The 23,808-nt window shown below is 41.2% G+C and overlaps 2 protein-coding genes across 2 annotated transcripts; one reads left to right on the top strand and one right to left on the bottom strand.

Moving 5' to 3' along the window:
• Positions 1 to 1,238: 1,238 nt before the first annotated feature.
• On the bottom strand, positions 1,239 to 11,141 carry stx10 (syntaxin 10). The gene is made up of 9 exons (XM_032563439.1): positions 11,021 to 11,141; positions 10,504 to 10,579; positions 9,001 to 9,094; positions 8,132 to 8,226; positions 7,285 to 7,347; positions 7,059 to 7,142; positions 5,325 to 5,431; positions 4,640 to 4,734; positions 1,239 to 3,415 (listed from the first exon to the last, which is right to left on the bottom strand). Exons 1-9 carry the CDS (start codon positions 11,053 to 11,055, stop codon positions 3,339 to 3,341), a joined length of 726 nt encoding a protein of 241 aa, XP_032419330.1. The 5' UTR covers positions 11,056 to 11,141; the 3' UTR covers positions 1,239 to 3,338.
• Positions 11,142 to 18,696: 7,555 nt separating this feature from the next.
• Positions 18,697 to 20,254, top strand: ier2b (immediate early response 2b). The gene has a single exon (XM_032564019.1). The coding sequence runs from the start codon at positions 18,905 to 18,907 to the stop codon at positions 19,448 to 19,450; it is 546 nt and encodes a 181-aa protein (XP_032419910.1). The 5' UTR covers positions 18,697 to 18,904; the 3' UTR covers positions 19,451 to 20,254.
• Positions 20,255 to 23,808: the final 3,554 nt, after the last annotated feature.

Raw genomic sequence — 23,808 nt, 5'->3', positions numbered from 1 at the left:
TCAAAATAGTATTTAAAAGATGGAGAAAAAAAGACGAAGAAATCATCCGTTAGTGTTAGTAAATGTTTGACACAATTTTTGTTGGATTTGAAGTGTGTGCCAAGGATGCTAAGCACTCCTACCTTTTTTTGCACAAGTTTCCCAACACAAATTGTGTCCTAGTGGTGCAACTAGGCTATTACAATAAAATAAGTAGTAAATGTCCAGAGGTCATAATGTGATTGAAACACTGCAAACTAGGGATGCCAGATATATTGGCATCAATACCGGTATTGGCCTATATACAAATATTGATATCAGTCCAAAGTTTCATATCGGTGCATCCCTATCGCAATAAGTTTACAGTACATTTTTGAGGTACTTTGGTTGAGCAATTTAAAAAAAACATTTGCACCTAAATTTTGGTTTTCATTACCTCCCGAGTCATAATTATCCATAATCAAGAAATAAGTGTTGCAAGAACGGCCTGATCTGGACAAATTTACACGTGCCATATTCCTTCTATTTCTTGCTGATGGATTTAACTGAACTCCAGAGGATGTTCAGTACCTCTGAGATTTTTTTTTGCATCCATCCCCTGACTTATATTTTCAATAAACTGTTCTCTGATTTGCTTCGAGTGTTCTTTTGTCTTCATGCTGTAAAGGTAGCCAGGAATCCTGATTAACTACTGAAGGGACCTTCCAGGTATTTTTTATAATATAATCATTTGAAACACACTCTCCACTCAAGCCAATCTCCTTTCACCTAATTGTGAGACAACTAGCAGCAATTGGCTGGACTTCTGTTGAAATATGTTAGTGACTTCAAAGGGGGTGAATATTTATGCACTTATTTTATGCTAAATGTCATTTTGTAGAAATCATTTTTTACTTTATCATTAAAGGGGTAAAAAAAAAAAAAAGCCAAATTTTGTTCATCATGAACAATTTGTAAAAGCAATAAAAAAAAAAAAGGGGTGAATACTTTTTATAGACACTTTAAATACGCCAGCCTCAGGACAGCGGCCATGTTATTTTCAGAACTACTCATGCTTCGTCCAGGCACTGGGGACCCGCACTCTGTTCATTCCAGCTAAAGCAAATGCAATTTCACACGACGGTTCGGCTCTCTAGAGAAGGACGTGACGAAGTCTCCATTTTGATAAGTGCCTCTCAATTAAAACTCACTCGCACGGCGTCTTCCAGCAAGCAAAAGCTTTTTACATATATATTAACAAAAAAAGAGATCACAGTAGGAACCGAGACTCAAAATACTGTATTCATTCAAACATACAGTTCAGTCAGTGTACAAGGTCGTTCTAAATGAATTTGGTTGCTTCATGGAGAACAAATTGGACGACACAAATTACACCAAGAAGATGCAATCAGACAATGTTCAGGGATTTTTACCGGATCAGACCGGAAACTGCCAACATGTAAAAAAAAAAAAAAAAAAAAAAAAGCCAGCTAAGGACCATGAACAGTGACAAAAAAAGAAAGAAAAATCATATTGCTTATGGGCACAAAAACTACTTCATTGTCTCGTCAATATGTCATAGTTTTACAAAAACAAATGCTTGTTTTCAGCTGTCTTGTAGGTAGATGAATCCTGATGGCTGGCAATTGTTCAAGACTTTTAATAGCAGTTTTTTAACCACACACCACTCATAAGAATCCAAAATAACTAAATAAACCGTTTCGATTTTAATTAAGTTTAAAGTAACCTATTAAAGCAGGACTAAAGCCAATCTTCAGTTTTCTCTATCACATTTTATCTACTACACTGAATCGAGTGAAGGCAAATTTGATAAAAACAAAGAACTTGATACTTTAAATACAAGTGTTTCTCAGTGTATTATGCAGTCAAATTAGATGCTTGTGGGTACTGAAATATGTGCCTCAAGTTCTGTTAAAAAGAAAATATTACAGACACTTTAATGGTTACTGACATCCAGTTGACCCCAACAGATCTTACAGGTGACACTGAAGTGCAAAACATGTTTTGAGGAATTTTACAAATAATATTTTTTGTTCGTTTCTTTCCACTGAACATGTAAAAAGCATACATTAGGAGACATAAAAGCACCAAGAGGACTAAATCTGACTTGGCTCTGGCAGTGGGAAGGCTTTTATTATCAAGCCAAAACTTCATAGAGAATAATGTATCCTGACCCAGTTGTGGACAAATGGTATGCAAGTTTGTTTTTCCTCAGAACACAGACCCCAACAATTTCAGATTAAGACATTTGGATTTGAGTTAAAAACAAAAAATTAACCTACAGAACACAGTACAGGAAAATGAATTTACTTTCAAAACACACACAACATACACGCGCATTGTGGTTAGGATACAGCACTTCAACACGCCTTAGTGTCGCCTGAACAGACAAAACAACAAAACCCCTCAGCATCCAGCAGAGGGCGCCGTGAGCCTAACTCAGGCCCGCACAAAGAAGCATCTTGCCCAGCAACCATTTCTCTCCGCAATTAGCAGACGCTTTTAAATAAAAGAGGCGAACCCATTCGCTCCGAGCCAAGGCCGTCTCTCATCAGCCAGCGAGAGTAACGAAGCCCCGGCCAATCGCGCGAGTTAACGTGTGACGGCGTTGCGGAGGCGCGTGGCGGCAGCCCCCGCTTCACCCGGCCTCTTTCAGGGCGGGAAATAAAACGGTTTTCTGCAGGAATCCGTTCGTTTCCACACCAAACGTGAAGTGCATCTCTCTCTCTCCTTTTTGTTTTTTTTTTTTTTAAATCAGTGTTTTCAGTTATGCTTTCCTCTTCGACAAGACGTGGCTGTGACCGAGGCTACCCCAGGCCCGGTAGCTTAACTGATCATTTGCAGATAACTTGTCATTCTAATTAGCAGGTAGGCACATGAACATGACGCACGGTTCAAAAATAGTATAAAAATATATTTAAGGCAACAGCCCGCCACTCTTTGTGTTGGGTTAAAACACCAAGAGACAGATTGTAATGAATTTAATACTTAAAACATTTTACCAAAGTACCTCCACGAGTGTCTCCGTTCTCAGTGACTGCTCTACATAATCTCCAGAAGCATGAAAATGTGCGGATTTGTGTTTTTAGCCCAACACTTAGCATCAATAATCGCGACGCACAAATATGAAAAACATAACACCTCCGGCGTTCTCTCAAAGTTCTTCTTCTTTCCACCAGATCCGTTTAAAAGCAGATCTGAGAATTGCGTCCTAACCTTTCAGTGCAGCTCGCAGTTTTCTCCTCGGTGTGAGTGAAAGGAGTGATTTTAGGAGGGAAAGGAAGAGGAGTCATTCTTCTTTCCATCGTTTTCTGTCCATTCATCCTGACAGGTGAACATCGTCAAGAGGTCAAAGGTCTTCAGAGAGCAAAGAAGAGGATGAGGACGACAATCATGATGGCGACCAGCACGCCGATGGCGCACCACTGTCTCCGACCTGGAGGGGGCAGCAGAGGGGAAAAAAACTATTGCTACAGTCTGCTGGATTTTGCTTTCCTCATGGTTTCAATGTAGTCTAGAAAAGTATAGAATTAAATCGGACTTTTTTTCCTGGTCTGATTTGCCATGGAAAAAATAAATGTAACATATTTATATTCCCACCTTTTATTCCCTATCTCAATGTGTAAAGGTTTGTGTATTTCCTTCCTTTCTTCCTGAAGGAAACCTTTATGTCTTGGTTCCTCTCTTTCTTGTTGTGCCCTTTCTTTCTCTCCTTGTTTCTCTCTTTCCTTCAAATCTTTCCTCCCTTCTTTCCCTGCTCTCCTGCCCTCCCCCCTGGTCTTTCCTTTTTATCCTCGTGTCCGTCCTCCTTTCTATCCTTCCTAGTGTCATTTCCTCCTTTATGTCCTTCCTAGCTTTTCTTAATTCCCAGCTTCTGTTCCTCCTTCCTGCCTTCTTTCACAATCCCTTCATTTCTTCCTTGTGTCCTTGCTTCCTTCTTTCTTTCTAATGCCATTCTCCAATCCTTCCTTCCATCATGCCTTCTTTCATTCTAATACTGTTCACTACCTACCTTCATTCTTTCTTTCTAGTGACATTCACCAATCCTTTCGTCTTCCTAGTGTTGTCCATCCGTCCTTCCTTATGTCCTCAATTGTGTACTCCTTTTCCTCCATTTCTTCCTCATCTCTTTCTTGTGTCATTCCTTCCTACCTTGTCTTTGCCTAATCCCTTCCTTTTTTCTGCCCTCCTTCTTGTCTTTTCTCAAGTTCCTTGTTTGTGTCCTCCCCTTTATATTTTGTTTTCCCTTGATTCCCTCATTTGTTCAGTGTGTCCTTTCTTTTTTATGCCCTTCCTTTTTTCTATCTGTCACTGTGTCATTCCTCCTGGCCTGTCGTTTGTTCTTTCATCCTTCTGTCCCTTTTTAACTTTCTTTTCTTGTATCCTCCCTCTCTCCCTTCCCTCCTTTATGCCATCTTTCAGTATTTTGAGGTTCCTAATGTAGAGTCAGCTTAATTCAGAACTTTGCCATAATTTCGTAGAAAATCTTTGTATTTAAATATTAAAAAATGTGTGGTTTGAGTCTGGAAAAGCACGATAGGAACTACTTGAAGATCAACCTCGAGTCTCGAGGGACAGAGTCAAACGCCGTAAAATAGATTGTTTTGGGAGAACGGCTTCCCGAATCCCAAGAAGACGGCCAGTAAATGTGTTTGCTTACTGCTGGTCATGTGAGAAACCTTCTCCAGCTTCTTCAGGACCGAATCCATGCGGGATGACGTCTGGTCCATCTCATCTCCAAAATCCCCCAACATGCTAAAACAAAAGGAGACCAGATAAACAAACTAAACCGAATGATGTCAAAACACAAATATGTGAAAGGAGCCAGCACAGAAATCTGGTTGTGAGCAGAATTGGGCAAACTTAATCCGACTGGTTGGAAACTAAGAACTTATTTTCTTATATGCCAACAGATTGTGCTGCATCAACACCCACTGTGGAAGTTATTACAGCTCACCTGCTGCTTCGTGTTTGATCAATCATGTTGGGGTAGAAAATATTAGCAATGTCCAAGAATTCACCTCTGCTCCTGATACGAATAATTAACTACCGATCACAACCACAAGGCTGCTTCATTAAAATAAATGTTAAAAATTATTCATCTGTTTTTACCAGTTTATAACAATGGACAGAATCTTTAATGCATACACCTAATCTGGAGCTTTCCTTTTGCAGGTACTCCAATTTAAATATACCAAGAACAAGAAACAATCTTTAGATTTTCCTAGCTGGATCACATTGAAGCTGGTTATTTGGTTAAAGTTAATTTACAGTAAAATGCAACAAATTCTTGAGAAAGTGGAAACCATCCAGATGAGCAGCATTCTGCAGTCAGGAGGACTCACACGGCCTGCTCGTCGAGCTCGTCTCCGATACGCCCAGACATGTCTTTGAGGACTCTGATGCTTCCCGACACCAACTCCAGCTGCTCGTCCTGCTCCTGTATGATCAGCTACACACACACACACACACACACACACGTTTCAGTCTCACCACTGACTAACATCCGCTTCCAGGATGTTTACTTTAGCAACCTTCTACAGTCGCCTTTCCCCAAACTCCCGCACATAACTGTGAACTAAGAGCTCATCATAAGGTGATGTAGGTATTTTATTCAAATCTTTTTCTTTGTCCCTGGAAAAAATAGCAATACAAGTTCTGATTCAGCTCAGAAACTACATTCACTGCGTAAAGGACGAGCAGCATTTTTTTCGAATTCATCTCTGACTTTACTACAGGCTTACAGGAAGTGGAATGATGACACGCTTGAATTGTTGAACACCTCTGTCAACCCACACCACAAGAAGAACAAAAAAAAAAACCCCCATCTAATTCAGTCTGACGCTGAAAGGAATCCTTCACTTCATTCACAGCGTGAAAGCAGAAGCAGATCTTTAACCCGCAGTTAGTCCCACGTCCTTTACTCATCTTTTTCTCCCTCTGTGTGATACCTTTGATAACATCTCTTAGTAATAAAAAAAAGAAAAGAAAAATGTCAAAAAATTTGAATCAGGAAGGGTTGATTTTCTTTTAAGTTGGGTTACCTTTTGTATAAAATACTGTGTATGCTGTTACATAAAGAGTTCACAAATCTCCTTAAGTTTCACATGTAATGACACAGAAATTGATTTTAAAAAATAATAAAATGAAAAGTATGGTGATATTTTTTTATAGAACCTCAGAATGACCGTATCTGTGAGATAAAGGTGGGCGAATCGATCCACAACATCTAGAATATTGATACCCATTTGGCATCAGTATGGTAAGGTTGACGCATCGGTTTCACATTTCCTCTTGAAATTCTATTTTTGTCGTTTTTCAAACTCTGCCTCCAAAAATATTTTATTTTGATAATTGATAAATATTGATAAATGATCTTTTTTTTTGCACTTTTGGGGAAAAAAATGGGTAACACTTTATTTGACGGGTTGTGAATAAGGCTGTCAGGACGCCGTCATGATCATGAGCAAGTCTTCATGAATATTCATGACTGTTGTCATAAAGTGTCATTCGGTAAATCATGACACTTTCAATACATAGTTGACATTATTCAAAATGTCTTTGTTATGACAACCTGACATTAACCAAGAAATCATGATCTGACATAAATTTGTTATAAAAGTATTACTGATTAAACTTTTAAAAATTATGTAGCTTTATGTTATTAAAGCTAAAGTTTTGGGGGTTTTTTTCACCCCTCCAGGGGGTCTTTTGTGGGCTCTAGTGTCCCTTATATGATAGTAGGCTGACAGGAAACGGGGAAGGAGAGGGGGGAAGACATGCGGCAAATATCGTCGGGTCCGGGAGTCGAACCCGCAACGGCCGCGTCGAGGACTCAAGGCCTCCAAATATGGGTCACGCTAACCACTACGCTACGCCCTTAAAGCTAAAGTTTAAACAAATAGTTGATTCTTTTATGTAGAATGTGCACTTTCCACAAATGTTTTAAGTTATAGAAACGTCGACTTGATAAAAACTTTAACCCTCCGTTCTCTGCTCTGCATCTAATTCTTCCTTCAAATATTCCCTTCTACTCGCCCTTCATGTTGCCTGCGCCTCCATTCAGCCTCTTCCTTTACCTGCTGCTGCTCCTGCTGCTCCTGAATGTACCTGGAGTTGGCCGACACCAGGTGAGCCTCCAGTCCAGTCGAGCGGTCCTGTTCCTTTAAAGCCAGCAGGCCCAGAACAAACGCAGGTAAGATCCAAATACGCAAAAATAACACAGGAGAAAAACAAAGCTGCGTCGTTCTTAACAATCCACGGAGAAATCTGTGGATTGTTTGGTCTTTTAAAGGAAGCGCTGACCTGTCTGTTCTTCTTCTCTGCCCGTTCCACAGCAGACGGGCTGGACAGTTCATCTTTCATCTCCTGCAAGGAAACATTTTTCCATTATTCCACAAATAGCAACACAGCAATCATTTTAAGAGTTTGCCTCAGTTCACAAGTTTTGTTCATGAGAGTTTTCTCTCTGTTGTCCCAGTAAAACCAGTACTAAGCTCCTCTCTGAAAGTTGTCTCCTTTGTCTCAAATGACTTTGTTCTCCTCAGATCTATTTTAGAAATGGTTGCTCTACTTTTGAGTGGTTCTCAAAGCTGACTCACATTTTCTTTTCTTTATTTAGGTAAAGAGTTCCTCAACAGATGCGAAAACAAATAAAGTGACGTGTATCGAGAACTCGGGGTTGCTTACAGTAAAAACACAAAAGTGCTGTGCAGCTCAAGTCAGTGTGTTTTATTGGCAATACTTAATGGTAAAGTTACTGCTGGCCTTGTTCGCGCAGTTCTCTTTTTTGGTCATGGCGACCCCATCGAAGGTGATCGTCTGCTTTGAAAGTAGCCACACATTTGACCAAGAGATGACGTTTGCACACACATGTAAAAATAAAGACATTTACATAACATCTAAACAAGAACATCTAAAACTAAGTGTATTTTCAACGTACTAAACTCCAGGGTTTCTACAAGTTCTCCAGACAGTTTTCTGCCCTTTTAAGCTAACTTTTGATGGATAAGTACTAGACTTTATTTAATAATTTATCACTCTTTGAACAAGAAACGTATGGGTGGATAAATGAGGACACACAAATCTCAATAACATCCATTCAAATGAGACTGCAGAGGTTCTACAGACAAATTTGTAGCGATGAAGTTACCTGAACCGACTTCCTGGTGCGCTCCACAAAGTCTCTCCTCTCCTGAAGTTCATTGTCGCCCAGCCGGAACTTCCCTGGATTTGACTCCACAATGCCTGAACCAGTTAAGGACCTATCAAAAATGCCTGAAAAAGTTTACATTTCGACATATTACATTAAGCCTTCCTTTTGTTTCAAAAATGCTCGAGAAAGTTGTTTCTCAAGCAATTATGCTCCAATAAGCATAACTTTTAAGAACAATATCAGTCTGGTTTCTGAACCAGACTGATTCAGAAACCAGTCATACTCCTCATGGCTGGTTTTCCTCATACATTTCAGGCTTAACTCAGTTCATCCAGTTTAAATTCCATTTTTCAGTTTGTTTCCAGTCTCTGGAGGTGTGCCCCAGGATTCCCTATTAGGGTCCCTGTAATTCATTATCTACCAAGATCCCTGTTGGCCACATATTCTTCAAATATTTTATTGCCAGGCAGATGACACCTAACTCTACCTACCCACCCACCTCACAGCCGAAAACACACCACTTCACACTGGAATTTTCCATTTTAACTGAATAATTGTTTGTTGATTCTGTTTCTATTATTTTTGGATATTTTTTGTCTGCTTTTGACAAGTGAGGGTGAGTTTTTTGAGGTGCGTCCTCGAATAAAATTACTATTTTTTATATAAGAGACGACCTACTCCTGAGAATCTATAGCAGCTGACATAATTGGTGCTTCATTTAAACACATATATAAAGCAGAAAGACTATTATATCTGTTTAAAAAATAAATAAACTACATGTTTACATATAACATTTGTGAGTACCTCATAATATGTTTCCCCATGTCTAGTCTACTAATGTGCGAGGTTCTGGATTTAAAGGATACTGATGGTTTCACTGAGGTCCTCCAGGTCCCAATCGATGGCCCTCAGACAGTTCCTCAGCTCATTGGCGCTCCAGTCCAGCTCATCTCGGCTTACCTGAGACCACCGACACCAATGCTCACCAACCAAACGGCTACGCAATGTTTTAAAACTCTGAATTTCTGGTGCAATTGCGACAGATACTACAGGTTCCTCTAAAAGACAAAGAAAACTGATGAAAAACACAACCAGATTTTTTTTTTAAACGGGTCACCATTTTCTCATTTTGTCCTTTTTTAAAAAATAGTAATAATACATTCTTCTATGTATTTTGTAACGGTTTAATGCCATGAATGAACACAAAGTCATGCACAAGTATGAAATAGAAAGGAAAATGACACCCGATTCCAACACGACATTTTTTTTAACACAAAGAAAAAGCTGAAGGTGTGTTGCGCGTTTGTATTAAATCTTTTCTACATTGACAACCCTAAATTAAATTCAGTGCAACCCGTCAATGTTTCATGGATGTAGAGCAGGACCAAAGAGCAGAGAGTGAAAGAGAACATTTGAACCATCGCTTCTGACAATCATAATGGGCAAGCCTCCAACACCTCTCTGCCCAGCTATTCACACCAGGGAAGTCTGCTTGTTTGGGTCGGACCAAAAGTTAACTTTTGTTTTCTTTCGTTTGGTGCAGTTTGCTTTCACATTGTGCTTTTTTTTCTTTTTTTTTACAAGTGGATAACAATTTGTAAAATCACAGACCTGAAAAAAATCAAACACAGAAGTCCAGCTTGCTGCATTTGGGTCCTGGTATTACAACTGTGATACCGTTTGGAATCTCATGAGTGGCTCATTAAGCACATTTTTTGCATCGGGATATTTCTAATTTCGGTAAATGCGCCTTTCTAACAGACACACAACACGCAGGCAGAAAATGCCGGATCAGGAACAATTTCAGCACATACAGCAGTAGCGCTAGCGACACTGCAGGCCTTGTTTTTACCATAATGCCCAGCAACGGTGGCTCGTGAAGTCCAAATAGATGTATATTTCCCACAATTGGTTCAGAGGGCGGCCTGTGTTTACACCGGAGGCAAAGCACACCACAATTTGTTTGGAATCAGACTGAGACCAAGTCAAAAAGCATGTGTTGGTTCAATTGCATGGTCCACAGAAGAATTCGCTGGAGTGTATTCACACCTGCACCAAAGGTCCAGACCGACAGTCCATTTAAAGTGAACCGAGTGCGTCAGGTGTGAATACACTCTTAAACAGGAATGGCAAACGCAAATGAGGTGGATTAGCAGTGCTGGTGTCGACCTGGACATGTTACTGTGGAATATCGTCCTTGCTGCCCCTATAGTGAGCTGTTAGCATGTCACGACAAGTCATGAATCTGTCATACAGCAACAGTCTTAGGTCAGAGGCTTCTTCAGAGTGGTTGCAAGACTGACTGCTATCAGAGACCCTTCCTGCTTACAACATGACCATCCACAACTACTCTCTCAAGAACAGCTCACCTGTGTCCCCTCCTGTAAGAGTTCTTCCCATCGATCAAACAGACCCCGAGCGCGAGACAGGGCCTTCTGCACCTCCCTGGAAACCAAAGACACACATGACACAAGCATTACAATGCGGAACATAGGTGATTAACTGCACCCTCCATAGACACTTGGCTGTGTACAGATCCGCCTCTAGTTAAAAAAAAAATCACTTCACCACACTCACTCGCAGCAGCCAGGGTAATTACATTTCAAGCCAAGTAAAACAAAAACGAACCACGTTATGTTAAGCGTGTCTTTTAATAACATTCGCAAGCATAAGCACATAAACTATCCCTGCGCCACTGTGTGTGTGTGTGTGTATACAAGCTAACTAGCTAGTTACAGCTAGCTCCGTGCTAATTCTTCTGACATAACTTAAATAAAAGTACCCCGAAGAGTCATTGTGCGGATTATTATTAGTAATAGTTTGCATTTATAAGTAAACGTCTTCACGAAAAACAGGTTTTCGGTTTCTTTTTTGCTTATTTCTCACCCCTTTACGACGAAAAACGGGTCCTCTATCGACATTGCTTCCTTCCTCTGTATGTCTAGCGCATGCGCACGGCTGAGGCACAGGCAGACGTCCGCCCCCTTCTCCTGACACGTAAATGTAAATTAAACGCACCTACGTAACACAATGACATCTGGTGCTGGTTCACTAAAGTTTATTCTACCTTTAGATATTAGGAAACTCCGGGAAAACAGGCATGAAGGGGGAAAAATCGGTAAAAACGGGAAATAAAATTCAGAAATGAGTTTAGTTAAAATGTTTACACTTGAAATACAACATAAATAGGCAACTAAATGGCTGCCAGTAGTCAGTATGCAGCCTTTATTTTTTAAAGATAAAGTTGTTTTTCTCTCTTTTTTTTATTTTTGAATGTGTTTATTGCAGAACCCTAAAACATAGAATATGACAATATTAGTATTGAAATGTACATTTCATTTATTTTATTTTTATTTTTTACAGAATCTGGACAGAGTTTAATTTTCGTTGTCCTTTTCCTTTAGGCTGCTCATCACAGCCTCTGATCACCAGCCTCCATTTTCAGAAATTTCAGTCTCTAGACAAGCAAAGTTGATGTTCACATCACTTATCAGATTTTTATTTGTGAATAATTCAAAAACATATTTTTCCCTCGTCTTTGACATACAGTATACACTACTCTGAGTTGGTATGTGGCATAAAATCTCACTTAAAAACATCAACTGAGCCAATGGGGGAAATGTGAGTGAAAAAAATAAAAAGGTTTTAATACAGTGCATATCAGTTTACAATACATTGGGAGGAAAAAATACGCCACGCTCAGCAAATCCTCCAAATCCCCATCTGCATGTTTCTCACCGCACTTCTTCGCATCCTGTCCCACCCATTGTCTTTGTTCCTGTGGTTTATTCTTTCAAATCCAACCCAAGCTGTCCCCAATTCCTTCCTCCTGTCTTCATCCTGTTTCCTCCTCTTCCATCCCAACACCCTGTAACAAAAGCTGCAGCTACGAACAGCCATTATGTCTTAACAAAAAAAAAAAAAAAAAGTCGGAATTGCCTTTCTTAAGCTACTGTTTAGAAATATTCCCTTTTATAATTCTGGTTTCTTACTTTAGTACCGCCATCATAACAACATAAGATTATTTATTGTTTTTTTTTTTATGATTTTGCACGTCAGGTTAAAAAACAAACAAACCAACAAAAAAAAAAAAAACTGACGCATTGTAACATTACAAAATTGTGTAATGAAAAACTCTACTCTCAGGCAAGTCTTTAGAATATACTGACACCTTAAGACATATTTGGTAGAACTATGTTTTAATGCAATAGTGTAAACTATTAATTACTATTTAATATATAACTATTTTATAACTATTTACGTACTATTAATTAATTATTTATCCAGTTTTCTACATTCCTTGCGGAATCTCTTGAACTTTTCCATGTCTGGTCGTGTTACAAACACAAACTTCGATGTATTTTATTGAAAGTCAGTGTGTTTGGCCAAGGTGAATCACGGCGTGATTTTCAAAATGTTTTATGGATAAAAATTGAAAAAAAAAAAGTAGGGTTAAGTTTTAGACATACCTTCCAGGTCAACACTTTTTTGCTGCTTTTACAGCTAAGGAGCACCTTTGCACGCAAAAAGACTGACATTTTTACCTCAGCAGGACTTGGACTGAACCACTGTACTACTCTGGTCTACGTTATATTGCTTATGTTCATGCTAGAAGGTGAACTTATGCTACAATTTCAAATATTTGGCCTCTAATTTCAGCTACCTAGACCCTGCTAAAAAAAAAAAAAAAGAAAGAAAGAAGAAAAACCTCCTCTCAGCATGCTGTTGCCTTGTTAACCACCATGTTTTATAGTGGAAATTTCTTCCACTTGTTTGGATATAAGGAACAGATTTAGTTGTCAAAGCTTAACAGGAACTGCCTTCAAAAAGGAGGCGCGTCTTTCTTTGCTAATCGAAAATAAAATGCCAGTTGCAAAACCAGAATGTGAAGTCAAACAGGAAGTCATGCTTTCAGACCTGCGCCATTACAATCGTGAGATGGTGGAACACATTACTTTCCATGTACTTTCCCCGAATAAAACATGAGAGTAAAGCCTTCAAAAACTTCCTAGAATTTTGTGAAAGAAAAGTTGAGAGGACAGAATCTGTCTTGTCCTGAGTGAAAGTTTGATAAATAACTTGATATCTTTTTTTTTTTTTTTTAGAACATATTAACTCCTGGGATTTACAAATATCATTTCTGTCCAGATTCGTGTGTTTCTGCTCAGAGGAAACCGTCAGCCATCCCCAACGACGGTTATGTAGCAGAGCAGAATATCATCTCTCTTGGGGGGGGGGGGGAAAACACCTGACATGAGCAAGTGGGCCACAGCAGAACAAAAGAAACTGGTGCAGAGATAACAACCACAGTAAGAGAGGAGCGCGTCTAAAAATAGATCCATTACGCAGTGGCGCCCTCAAGTCTTCCTGGTGTCGTCAGCTTAGGAAACCAGGAATAAAACATGACTTCTTCTCTTCCTGTAATACAAAGAATTCCACCAGCACTAATCTCCCCCAAATCAACGTTTCCTACCACCTAAACCCTTTGTAGAAATTTGTGTACGTAGATGGTGATACTTAAGCTGAATGTCAACCAAAATCAATCATTTCTGGGCTTCTAGTTCTAATGCAGTAACAGCAGCATTATTTGTAGAGAGTAGGCAAGCTGTATAGACTCCTCTGGTTACTGCGGTGTGAAACACCTTAGGAATAAACTCATATTTCCTTAACACTTGTTTTTACACTTCAGTAGTTTGTAACGTCATTAATTTGTACAATATTCTTTTGAGAACACATATTTGAATTTGGATCCCGTGAACCAATTAGCCAAATGTGTTTGATCATGATCTTCTGAGAGACCTAAGACAAACCATTATCAATATTCATTGGCGATTTTGTTTAAAACCTCATAGTGTTCTCAAAAATAATTAGGATGCCACGCACCCGAGGTTCCAGCCCCACGGCATCACAGACTCTCCCCCGTACATCACAGTGGGCATTAACACATACACACATATTTGTTGTCTTGTTTACGCAGGACCCAACTTGAAATGACTCAGAGGAGTTACGCAAACCTCATATGTTTACGTAATGGGAAGACAATTAATAAAAAGGTCTTTATTCGCCCCAGCTGTTGCTCACAAACACTTGGTAAACAAGTACAGTCTAATTGTTATTATGGAGACAAGGTGGCTCTGTTTGCTGCAGTTCTCCAACACTGAACTTTCAAGATTATCCGTCATGTTCACTGCTAGGTGTGACAGGATAAACTAGTGTCTGTGTGCACCCTAGTTGGTAGCGGCTAAAAGAAATTGGCTACTGTGTCACATTATGGTTATATTCCTGGGTAAAAGATTGTTAAGGGGTTAAACTGCTACTACAAGTGTTATGACTAAATAATGACTTAATTTATAAAGCACTTTCAAACAATGTGCTCAAAAGTTACTAGTAGATAAAGTAAAAACAAATGCGGAATAAAACAATACTGTTAGAAAACAATACAATTTAAAACAGAATTATGGCACACAGAATAAAGTGAATGAGTGGGTCTTTAACGTAGCTTTAAATACCTCTACAAAGCATGCCTGCATAATTTTAGCAACGTTGATAAAAGGACCTTATTCATACATCAAGTCTAACCACGCGCACGAGTTCTTTACCTTCTCAAAGCAACTTACGACAGTCGTCAATTTTCAGGGTGATTTTGGGACAAATAGTGATATTTTAGAGGGACATTGACCATCGAATCTGTCTTTTCATTACCAAGAAGCAGGAAATTATTATTAGATTGTCAGGCACTAGTTTGATGGACGTACATCTAGTTTTGTCAAGTCAGCAACGCTTCCGATGGTTAAAAGCGAATATAGCTGCAGGTCATCGGTACAGCAGAGAACGTAGAAAGAGACAAAGAGGCAGAAGTCAGAGAGAAAACAGCAGCGGGGCCATGTGCAGACCCTTGATGGACCCCATGCCTATCGGCACATCTCCGAGCGCTCATTTTTAAAACTCACATTCGCAGCTCTCCCAGACTGAGTCTACTGGAAAATGATCCGGTGTCAAAAGCAGAACTTAAATCTAGCAGCAGCTGGTTCTGTGGAGTGGTTTGATTTAAAAGGAGACTGAAAAAGTTGTCTTTAAGCAGCTTACCGGCCCACCTGTCAACAATCTGTTCGAGCCATTCAAAGACTTTAGTTGAGAAAGAGTGTGAGAGTGTAAGATGGGTCTAAAGTCAGCGAGTGACTCAAACTCCAATCCAAGGTTGTTCAAAATTGATAGTACCACCACAGATTAAAATGAAAAGGTGCTTTTGACGAGTTTAAAACAATTGCGTTTTGCCCAAATGAATAAATTCGTCCAATTGTAAGATTATGCTGCTGCAATAAAGGATTAAATTAGCCTCTGGCTTTTTACACGTCGTTAGCTGGACTGTAAACAAATGCGGCTGTTTCTGCAAATGCATGTCTGACTGCATAAAAATTTAAACACCTTTCCATTTTCTAAGGTTATTTTTATTTCCCCCTCACTTCTGGTAAAAATTACTAGAAAGCTACAGCTGGGGTAATCGTTGCAACAGCATCCGTGTTACTTGTGTGGTTGCCGGTAGTGCGCTGTGGCTTTTCAGAACTATTTTTATTGAATCAAACGAAGGGCTTTCAGAGCAGAGCGTGACTCATCGAAGCCAATAAAGTTGGTCACCATAGCAGAAAAATAATCAGCTGCAACTGATTAGAGGCAATTGCTCCTTTGTAAATTTGTATGCAAGCAAGTTTCCAATCCCTGTTAATTATATGCATTGATGGAAATATGCACTGCAAAACCGGTTGAAAAAAAAAAAGAAAAAAGAAGACAAAATAAGTAGGGATATAGAGATAAGATGAACCTCGAAACTCTCTGAAATTCTGCTGTTGTTTCTAAAAGTCTTTATTGTTTCCCATGTTTCCTCCTTCAGTGTCTGCCAGTAAATGCCATGTTTCTGCAACTAGGTCAACTCCCGGCCCTACCAACCAGTGTTTGTTCTTCAGAGAGAAACACAGCTTGGAGAAGAAACAGGCCCCACCCTGCTTCTGTGTGTTCATACGCTGCGCCGCACATTTGGCCGCAGGCAGAGGCGGTGCAAGGATAATAACACACAACACCGTCTCTATGGCAAACGCCTGGCTGCAGACCTAAAGTCAAAGGCTTCGCTTTCGCACATCACATGCAATGTAAGTCTCCAAAATCTACCGCTCCAGGGGAAGAGAATTTTCAAACCTTTCCACAAAACAAAGCATTTTATTTCCAATCATTTTTTTCTGTCCACAATGTGGATTAAAGATGCATCTGCCCTTGATCCACATTTTCTACAACGTATGAGCAGAAGCATTAAGGTGTAGTGTGGCGTTTGAGTTCAGCACTTTTGTTTTTATCATATGCGAGTTCACAAGTACTGCTGTCTGAGAGGTTTCCATGGCTGCAACTTCTTTTTTCTTCCTTTTCCCAACACTGAACAATTGCTTGGCCATTAATGCTTGTGCTGCTTCTTGGTGGTGCATGATTTTTAAAGCTCGCATAAAGAAAAGAAAAAAACAAAAAACAAAACATGGAATTAATCTGAATAGTTTGCATTTTGATTTTCATAGATAGTCTCTCTGATGGTTGCACTATTTGGAAATGAATCACAAAGTTAGTCACAAAGGAGAACAACATTCAAGGAAGTAAAAATGGTTTCAAAGGGTCAAGTTTGGGAGGTGCTGGTGTCTACGTCCAGCTAATGTTCCAGGCGAGAGAGACGGGGTACACCCTGGACAGGCCGCCGGTCTGTCGCAGGGCAACACAGAGACACACACACTCACTCACACCTAGGGAGAATTTAGAGAGACCAATTTACCTAACAGTCATGTTAGGTAAATTGTGGGAGGAACTGTGGGAGGAAGCCGGAGAACCCGGAGAGAACCCACGCATGCACAGGGAGAACATGCAAACTCCGTGCAGAGAGTTTGGGTCCGGGAATCGAACCCAGGACCAGGACCCTCTTGCTGCAAGGCAACAGTGCTACCAACTGCGCCACTGTGCAGCCCATCTCTGCTGCCATAAACCCGAATTAAAAATACAAAAAAAGCTAATCAGGATGAATCTTCAGAACCTGACTGCTTGCTAATGAGGCCATTTGACTGAGGTGAGGTTGACTATACACTAGCACAACAACCACTGAAGGCTGGAGTTTGAGACCCATGATGTAAAAAAAAAAAAAGAAAAATAGAATTGGAAAGTTCAATGAAACATGGGACATTAAAAAAATGAGCGTCTTGTGCACTCGATAAAAGCAGCCTGGGGTCCCCTTTGCTGACTTAGCGTTCTTAAATGATTTATTTTCCCGAAAGAGGCGAACGAAGGCAGACTCGCCAGACTCGTACTCCTTGAACCCAGCCGTTTCGCTGCCTGGTTACCTTTTATTTACACCGGCGACAACTCCAAATATGGAGCTCAGATGACGCCATCACTGTTGCTGTGCGCGTCCTCCGGGGAGGGGAGAGCGCGCGCGCACTGGCCGGGAGGAGGAGGGCTCTGCTTCTGCGGTTTCGAGTCAACGTCACGGCTTTTCCACTGAGCGCGCGACGTTTTACTACCGGATAGTACATATAAGGAAACCGTGTGTCTGTGTGTGTTATTCTGCGTGTGCTTTTCTGTGGCAAGTGTGTGTGTGTGAGAGAGAGAGGGGCAGAGTGACATGGCGCAGCGTGTGTGTGTTTGACAGAGAAAGAAAGTCCCCGCAGTAACTGGAGACACGTTTTTCTTTTCTCCCACGTAAATTCTTCGAACCGCTGGCTGGGTTTTCACCAGAATGTAAACACTGACTGATATCATTTCTTTATGGTGCATATCCGAAAGAGGAACTCGTACTTAGAACACATTGCAAAGGATAATAATGATCATAATAATAATAATAATACAATTCAAATTATGATTTTTAATATTACTATTGTTAATATTAAAATCCTAATTGTTATTGTCTCTATTATTAATTATTATTATTATTGTCGTTATTATTATCAATAATAATAAATATTATACATGTATTATTATTATTATTGTTGTTGTTAATAATAAATGAATAAATTATAACATGCCTTATTAAGACTGCGGTTAAATGTGTGTTAGAAGAAGTGAATTAGGCAATACAGTAACTTTCTATATGCGTGTATAGAACTTCATATGATAATATAATATAATGTCATTTCGTGAATAGCGTGAATTAAGTACAATATTTCAACACAGGCTGATACTGTATCTTCTCAATACAAAGCTGCATCTGCATCATCTCTCAAAATCGCGAAGGGAGGAAATGAAGAAGGAAGAGAAAAATGGCTGATGATGCAACCTTACTGAATTTAATTAAATTAGTCAGCTCCAGCAAAAAAAACAAAAAAACAAAAATCTAAATAATGACACGGATTAAGTGTGAGAGAAAATCGTCAGACGGAACAGATGGTGTGTCTGAGTTGGTGTGTGTGTGTGTGTGTGTGTGTGTGTGTATGTTTGTGTGCGCCTGGGGGGTGTAGCCACAGCAGGTGTGGGAGGCGCCTGCTTGTCACTAACTGAGGAATGAAGTCCACTTTACGTCATAGACTTAATAAAACGCCGCCCTACTACTCGGGTACTCTCATTTCTCCGAGCACCACAGAAGACCGACTGGTGAACAACAGAAGCTCGAACTCCGATATAGATTAGAAACTGAGAAGTGAAGTGATATTTAGAGCCAAAACAACCATCACTGCCGTTGATACAAGTGTTAAACCGTGCGTAATTACGAGTGTGTATATATATATATAGGCTATATATAGAAATCAAACAATGAGTGCCACAACAGCAATGGAAGTCAACATCGAAGCCAGGCGGATACTGGCCGTGTCGATAAGTAAGCTGTACGCCTCTCGGACTCAGAGAGGGGGACTGAGGCTTCACCGGAGCCTCCTGCTGTCCTTGGTCATGAAGTCTGCCCGGGACATCTACCACTCCTCCCGGGAGAGCGAGGCGCCGAGCGGAGGGCAGTCAGCTCCGGAGGAGCCGATGGACACCAGCTCCAGCCCGGTGCTGCCGGAGCCTCAGCCGGAGCCCCTGTCGGACAGAAACTCCTCAGAGACTGCCCCAGAGGAGTCGGACAGTAAGGTGGATGACTATGATTTCGACATTATCGAAGAAAAAGAGAACCTGAGCCCGGCGAGGCAGTCCAGGAAACGCCGGGGCAAAGCGTCGGCGGCGCCCGACTTCCTTCCCAGCAAGAGGGCGAGGCTAGAGCCCGGGGAGGAGAGGTATGACGCTCCGTTGGCCAGCTGTCGCGTCGGGGCTGGAGAGTCCCTGGCCACTTTGTCTCTGAATCAAGTCATACCTGCCTTCTGAAAGAAAGAGACAAACTAGCCTCTTGTTGGACTGTTTGAAATCGAGTGATTGTCAACTCCGTGTACGCGCCGAGCTGACCTACATCAGCAGTCCCGGGACAAAGGGATTACAGGTGCCACGGAAGGAGTTGTCGGCCAAACTCGGTGTGCCTGCCGGGGCAGGTAAAAGCCCCGAAGAAAGACGGAGAAAGACAACGAGGAAGGAGGCCAGAGGTCTGGAAAGTTTGAGGAAGAAACTGAAGGGGGGGGAAGTTGTGGTTTGCGATGCCTCTTGTTTCCCTATGACTCATCTTCAGTTCAATGACTCCAAAACAAGTGGCAGCTGCTGAGTCAGACCGTGTGTTTGTGAATCAGCAGCAGCAGCAGGGTGCTCATCAGAAGAAGCAGAAGCGGTGAGCCGCTGACCACAGGTCGACCCGTGCAGAAACGCAGAGGCCAGACCCGAAATTCAGGGAATTTCTCCCCCCTGCCTTCATGACGGGAAACCCAACGCGAACACTGAAAGAGGAAGGGCAGCCGAGGCTCATTCAGCTGCTCTTGTGGACTTCGTGAAATCAATACTACTGCTGCTGGACTGTCCTACATCCTGCATTCATATGGTGCTCTAACAAACCGGGCTCGTGCACGTCGGACTGTCAACACGTGACCCCGTTTGGACATTTTTTTAAATTTTATTTTACTGTGATTCATCTTGCTCATGTCTGACCCTTGAAATACCATGACCTCACATGTCAAGCTGCTTCATAATTATGTGATGAAATCAATGTTTATGTTTTGTAATAAACTTGTCGAAAGACTAATCGTCGGTCGTCTCGATGTCTTCATTTCATCTCAAAACGATTAGATGGAGGAGCTGCGAGATTTCCCGGTGTTCCACTTTTTCTTTTCTTTTTTTTTTTTTTGAGAGACCACACAGCTCACAGGGTTAATCCTTTATTAGAGGGTGGAGGCTGGCACGACTCGGCACCAGGAATGACTCGGTGCTGTTAATCTCCTGCTTACTAAAAGACTTCCCCTCGCAAACAGCTTCCCTCGGCGTGTCGTTTCCTGTGGATTAGGAAGGAATTCGGAATCACATCCTTCCTTCCCAATATGATCTCACCCTGATTTATGACGGGGGGTAAGAGAGAGAGAGAGAGAGAGGGGGGGGGGGGGGGGGGGGGGGGGTAGTATTAAAGTTATGCAACGTGCCGTCAGAGCAGCTTGTGGACCAAACGCCACTGCTGGGGGGGAGAAAAAGAGCCATAAAGTTAGCAGGTGGTGTTTACAGCCCGAGGCCATCTTCATCATCCACTTCCTGCCCGCCTCCAGTCTACACCCTGAAACTCGTGGATGGTAATTATGGCGTCGGTCTGGTTGGCCCGGTTGCTTAGGTTATCGTCATTAACGGAAGGGAAAATACGTTTTTTTTTGTTTTTTTTTGTCCGTATGCTTTTAAGGCAGCAATTAAAAATGAAATTAGCACGTTTTAAGCAAAATACAAAAACTTGTATCTGGTAATTTGTGATGTAGCGTAAATAAAGTTAGTGGATATTGTAAAAGCTTATTGAAATTTACTAAATACCTAGACAGATAAACATTTTTTAAAAAGTTAGAGCTAAGCTAACATTATTTAGCACTGTGTGCTTACTAAATACTTTTCAACTCTTGGCTATCTAGTCATTTTTTTTCCTGCATGACTTATTCCCTGTACCAATTCAATTTGATCACATTCATTCATGGACTTCTTTGTTTCTCATTTGCTTATGCGTGTTGATTTTCTGGAGTTTGTCAGAAATATAGTCAATAACCGTGTTCAAAAAAAATAGATTTATGGAGAAGAAGTCGGGCATTTTCCCTGCTGCATAATCATAAGAGTGTCATCAGCAATTTTGTTTCCGCTGTGGAGCTTCAACAGCAGCCACAGCTGAAACAAAGTGCTGAACATCTGTAATAAGTAAGAGAAAAGAAGGCATAAAAACTAATGACAAAGCTAATTTAAAAACTCAATTCAAAACACAATAAAACCAGATCAAATCAATACAGCGTTAAACATGAACAGAACGCCCTTCCTGTCCTGATGTCTTCAACTCCTCAGATTTCCCTTCGAGTCACATCAATGAGCAAAACTGACTGACTGAAAACAACTCCTGTTTTGATAAGGCTATGCCCACACAGATGTTGTTTACGTAAATCTTCCGGCTCTATCACTCCCTGGCTAAAGCATTCAAAAACAAAAGGCCGGGATCTGGGTCAAACCATCTGGGCGCTCAGCCCTGCGATGTTTGCTTTTGAAATCCATCGAAATCCCTCTTCAAGCTGCAGGGAACGCGATGGCGTTCGTCAGTCTGCCGATCAAAAGCGAAAAAAAATCGTCAAAACAACAAGATTGGCTTAAGATTGTTGTGACCTGTGTTACTAAAGTGAGAAGAAGAAGAAGAAAAAGAAAATGTGAGAAAAACCAAGGCTTAGCCCTGGCCCTGAACAGTCACGGTTAGTCACGAACGCACGCGCTACATCATCCAAACAGTCACATTCTTCATCACAGAGGAATTAAGAGGATAAAAGTCGCTGGTGTTAGTCACCCTCCCTCTCACATTTTTCATGAAGCCATAAAACCTACAAGCCCCTTCCTGTTTGAAGCGCTCTTGCATTCAGTCGCCAGGAGGCCTCGGATGCACAATGTTCACATCGATTTGGCAAATCGATCTGCCTCCACTGCTCCTCGGGGAGCCGCTCGTCTCGCAGCTCCAAGTCGTTCGCGGCCAGACTCGACAGAAGCGGTGTTCAGAAAACAACGTGTCCCTGGAAGACGAAGGAGCTCCATCCAATCAAACGTCATTGTGTTTTGAAAAGAGGCCCACTCTGGACGAGTTCAGCGTCTCCCTCTGGTTTCATGGAATGATCAGTTCATGAACCCAGGTGAAAATGTTCCTTGCAGGAAAGATGATGGGGATTTGTTATTTTTTCTTCCACCTCTCCATCTCGGGATGCTTCAGCAAGAAAACAAAAAGCCTCTCTCATATGTTCTCTGCATAGTCTTACTGAAACACTTCACAGATTTGTCACTTTCCTCTGTCTATTACCTGGCTTGGTAATTATACACTTCTTACTGCTGCAGCTCCTAGTAACAAAAAAGCTTCTCATCTGCTTTAGGCTTTAACAAGCTAAAGCAGACAATCACTAAATATGTGATTGTTGTTTTTTTTCAGGGGTGTGAAAATATTCAATACACATTTATTTTGAAAGGATTCAGAAGAACCGCAGACTATTCCTGCCTACATATTCAAATAGTTACAGTGCCTGACGAAAGCGTTTGTCCCGTTTGAATCTTTTCACATTTTGTTCCGTCACATCTGCAAACGTCGAGCGTTTTTTATTTGGTTTACATGTTAAAGACAAACAGAAGGCGGCACGCTACTATAAAGTGGTGAGAAAAGGTTGCATGGTTTATAGATTAAAAAAATAAATAAAAATGCAAAAACTCCCACCCGGAAATAAAACCCAAAACACCCAGTAGCATTCGGAGGCCTTGGAATTGGTGATTACTAGACACAAACTGTGTGCAATGTTGTATGATTGTTGCTCTTCTGTGAAGGCCTCAGAAGTTTCTCAGAGAAAATTTGGCGATAAAAAGCAGAATGAAGACCAAGAAAGCAGCAACAGGGTTAGGGATGAAGTTGTAGAGGAGTTTCAAGCAGAGTTAGGTTCTACAGTACATTGTCTCATCAAACACTGTCCAACCAAAAAGTAAATACAGGTAATATTTAAAACTTCAAGAGTCCGTCCGTTCTCCTTCCCTCCCTCCCTCCCTCCACTTTATCTGGGGTCGGGTCGCAGGGGTAGCACCCTAAGAAGGGAGGCCCAGACTTCCCTCTCTCTCCCCAGCCACTTGTTCCAGCTCCTCAGGAGGAATCCCGAGGAGTTCCCAGGCCAGCCGAGAGACATAGTCCCTCCAGCGTGTTCTGGATCTTCCCAGGGGCCTCCTCCCGGTGGGACGTGCCCGGAACACCTCACCAGAGAGGCGTCCAGGCTACGCCTTCAGCAAGCAATTATTTCTTAATAGACGAGGGTCCACACCCGAAGAGAATGACATGGAGAAACGTCCAACACAACTTTTACAGGAAGCCCTAACATCAGCGCCACATCCTGCACTGCCACCCTCATGTCTGAATGCTCACAACTGAGCGGAATAATTTCACCTCCCTTTGTGATTCACACATTATTAGGCGATGATTAGAGGCGGCTTCCAGCATTTGTGATGGAAATGTTTGGGGAAAGAAGCTTTAGGTCTGCGAAACCGTAAAATAGCTGGAAATTGTAGTTTTGGAGCGAACAATGCATTTTCTTGGCAACAGATTGTAGCTGCAGATAAATTCC

Source organism: Xiphophorus hellerii, chromosome 5 (genome assembly GCF_003331165.1).
Source record: "Xiphophorus hellerii strain 12219 chromosome 5, Xiphophorus_hellerii-4.1, whole genome shotgun sequence".
NCBI classification, from domain to species: Eukaryota; Metazoa; Chordata; class Actinopteri; order Cyprinodontiformes; family Poeciliidae; genus Xiphophorus; species Xiphophorus hellerii.
This window is presented reverse-complemented; position numbering and strand designations above follow the sequence as displayed.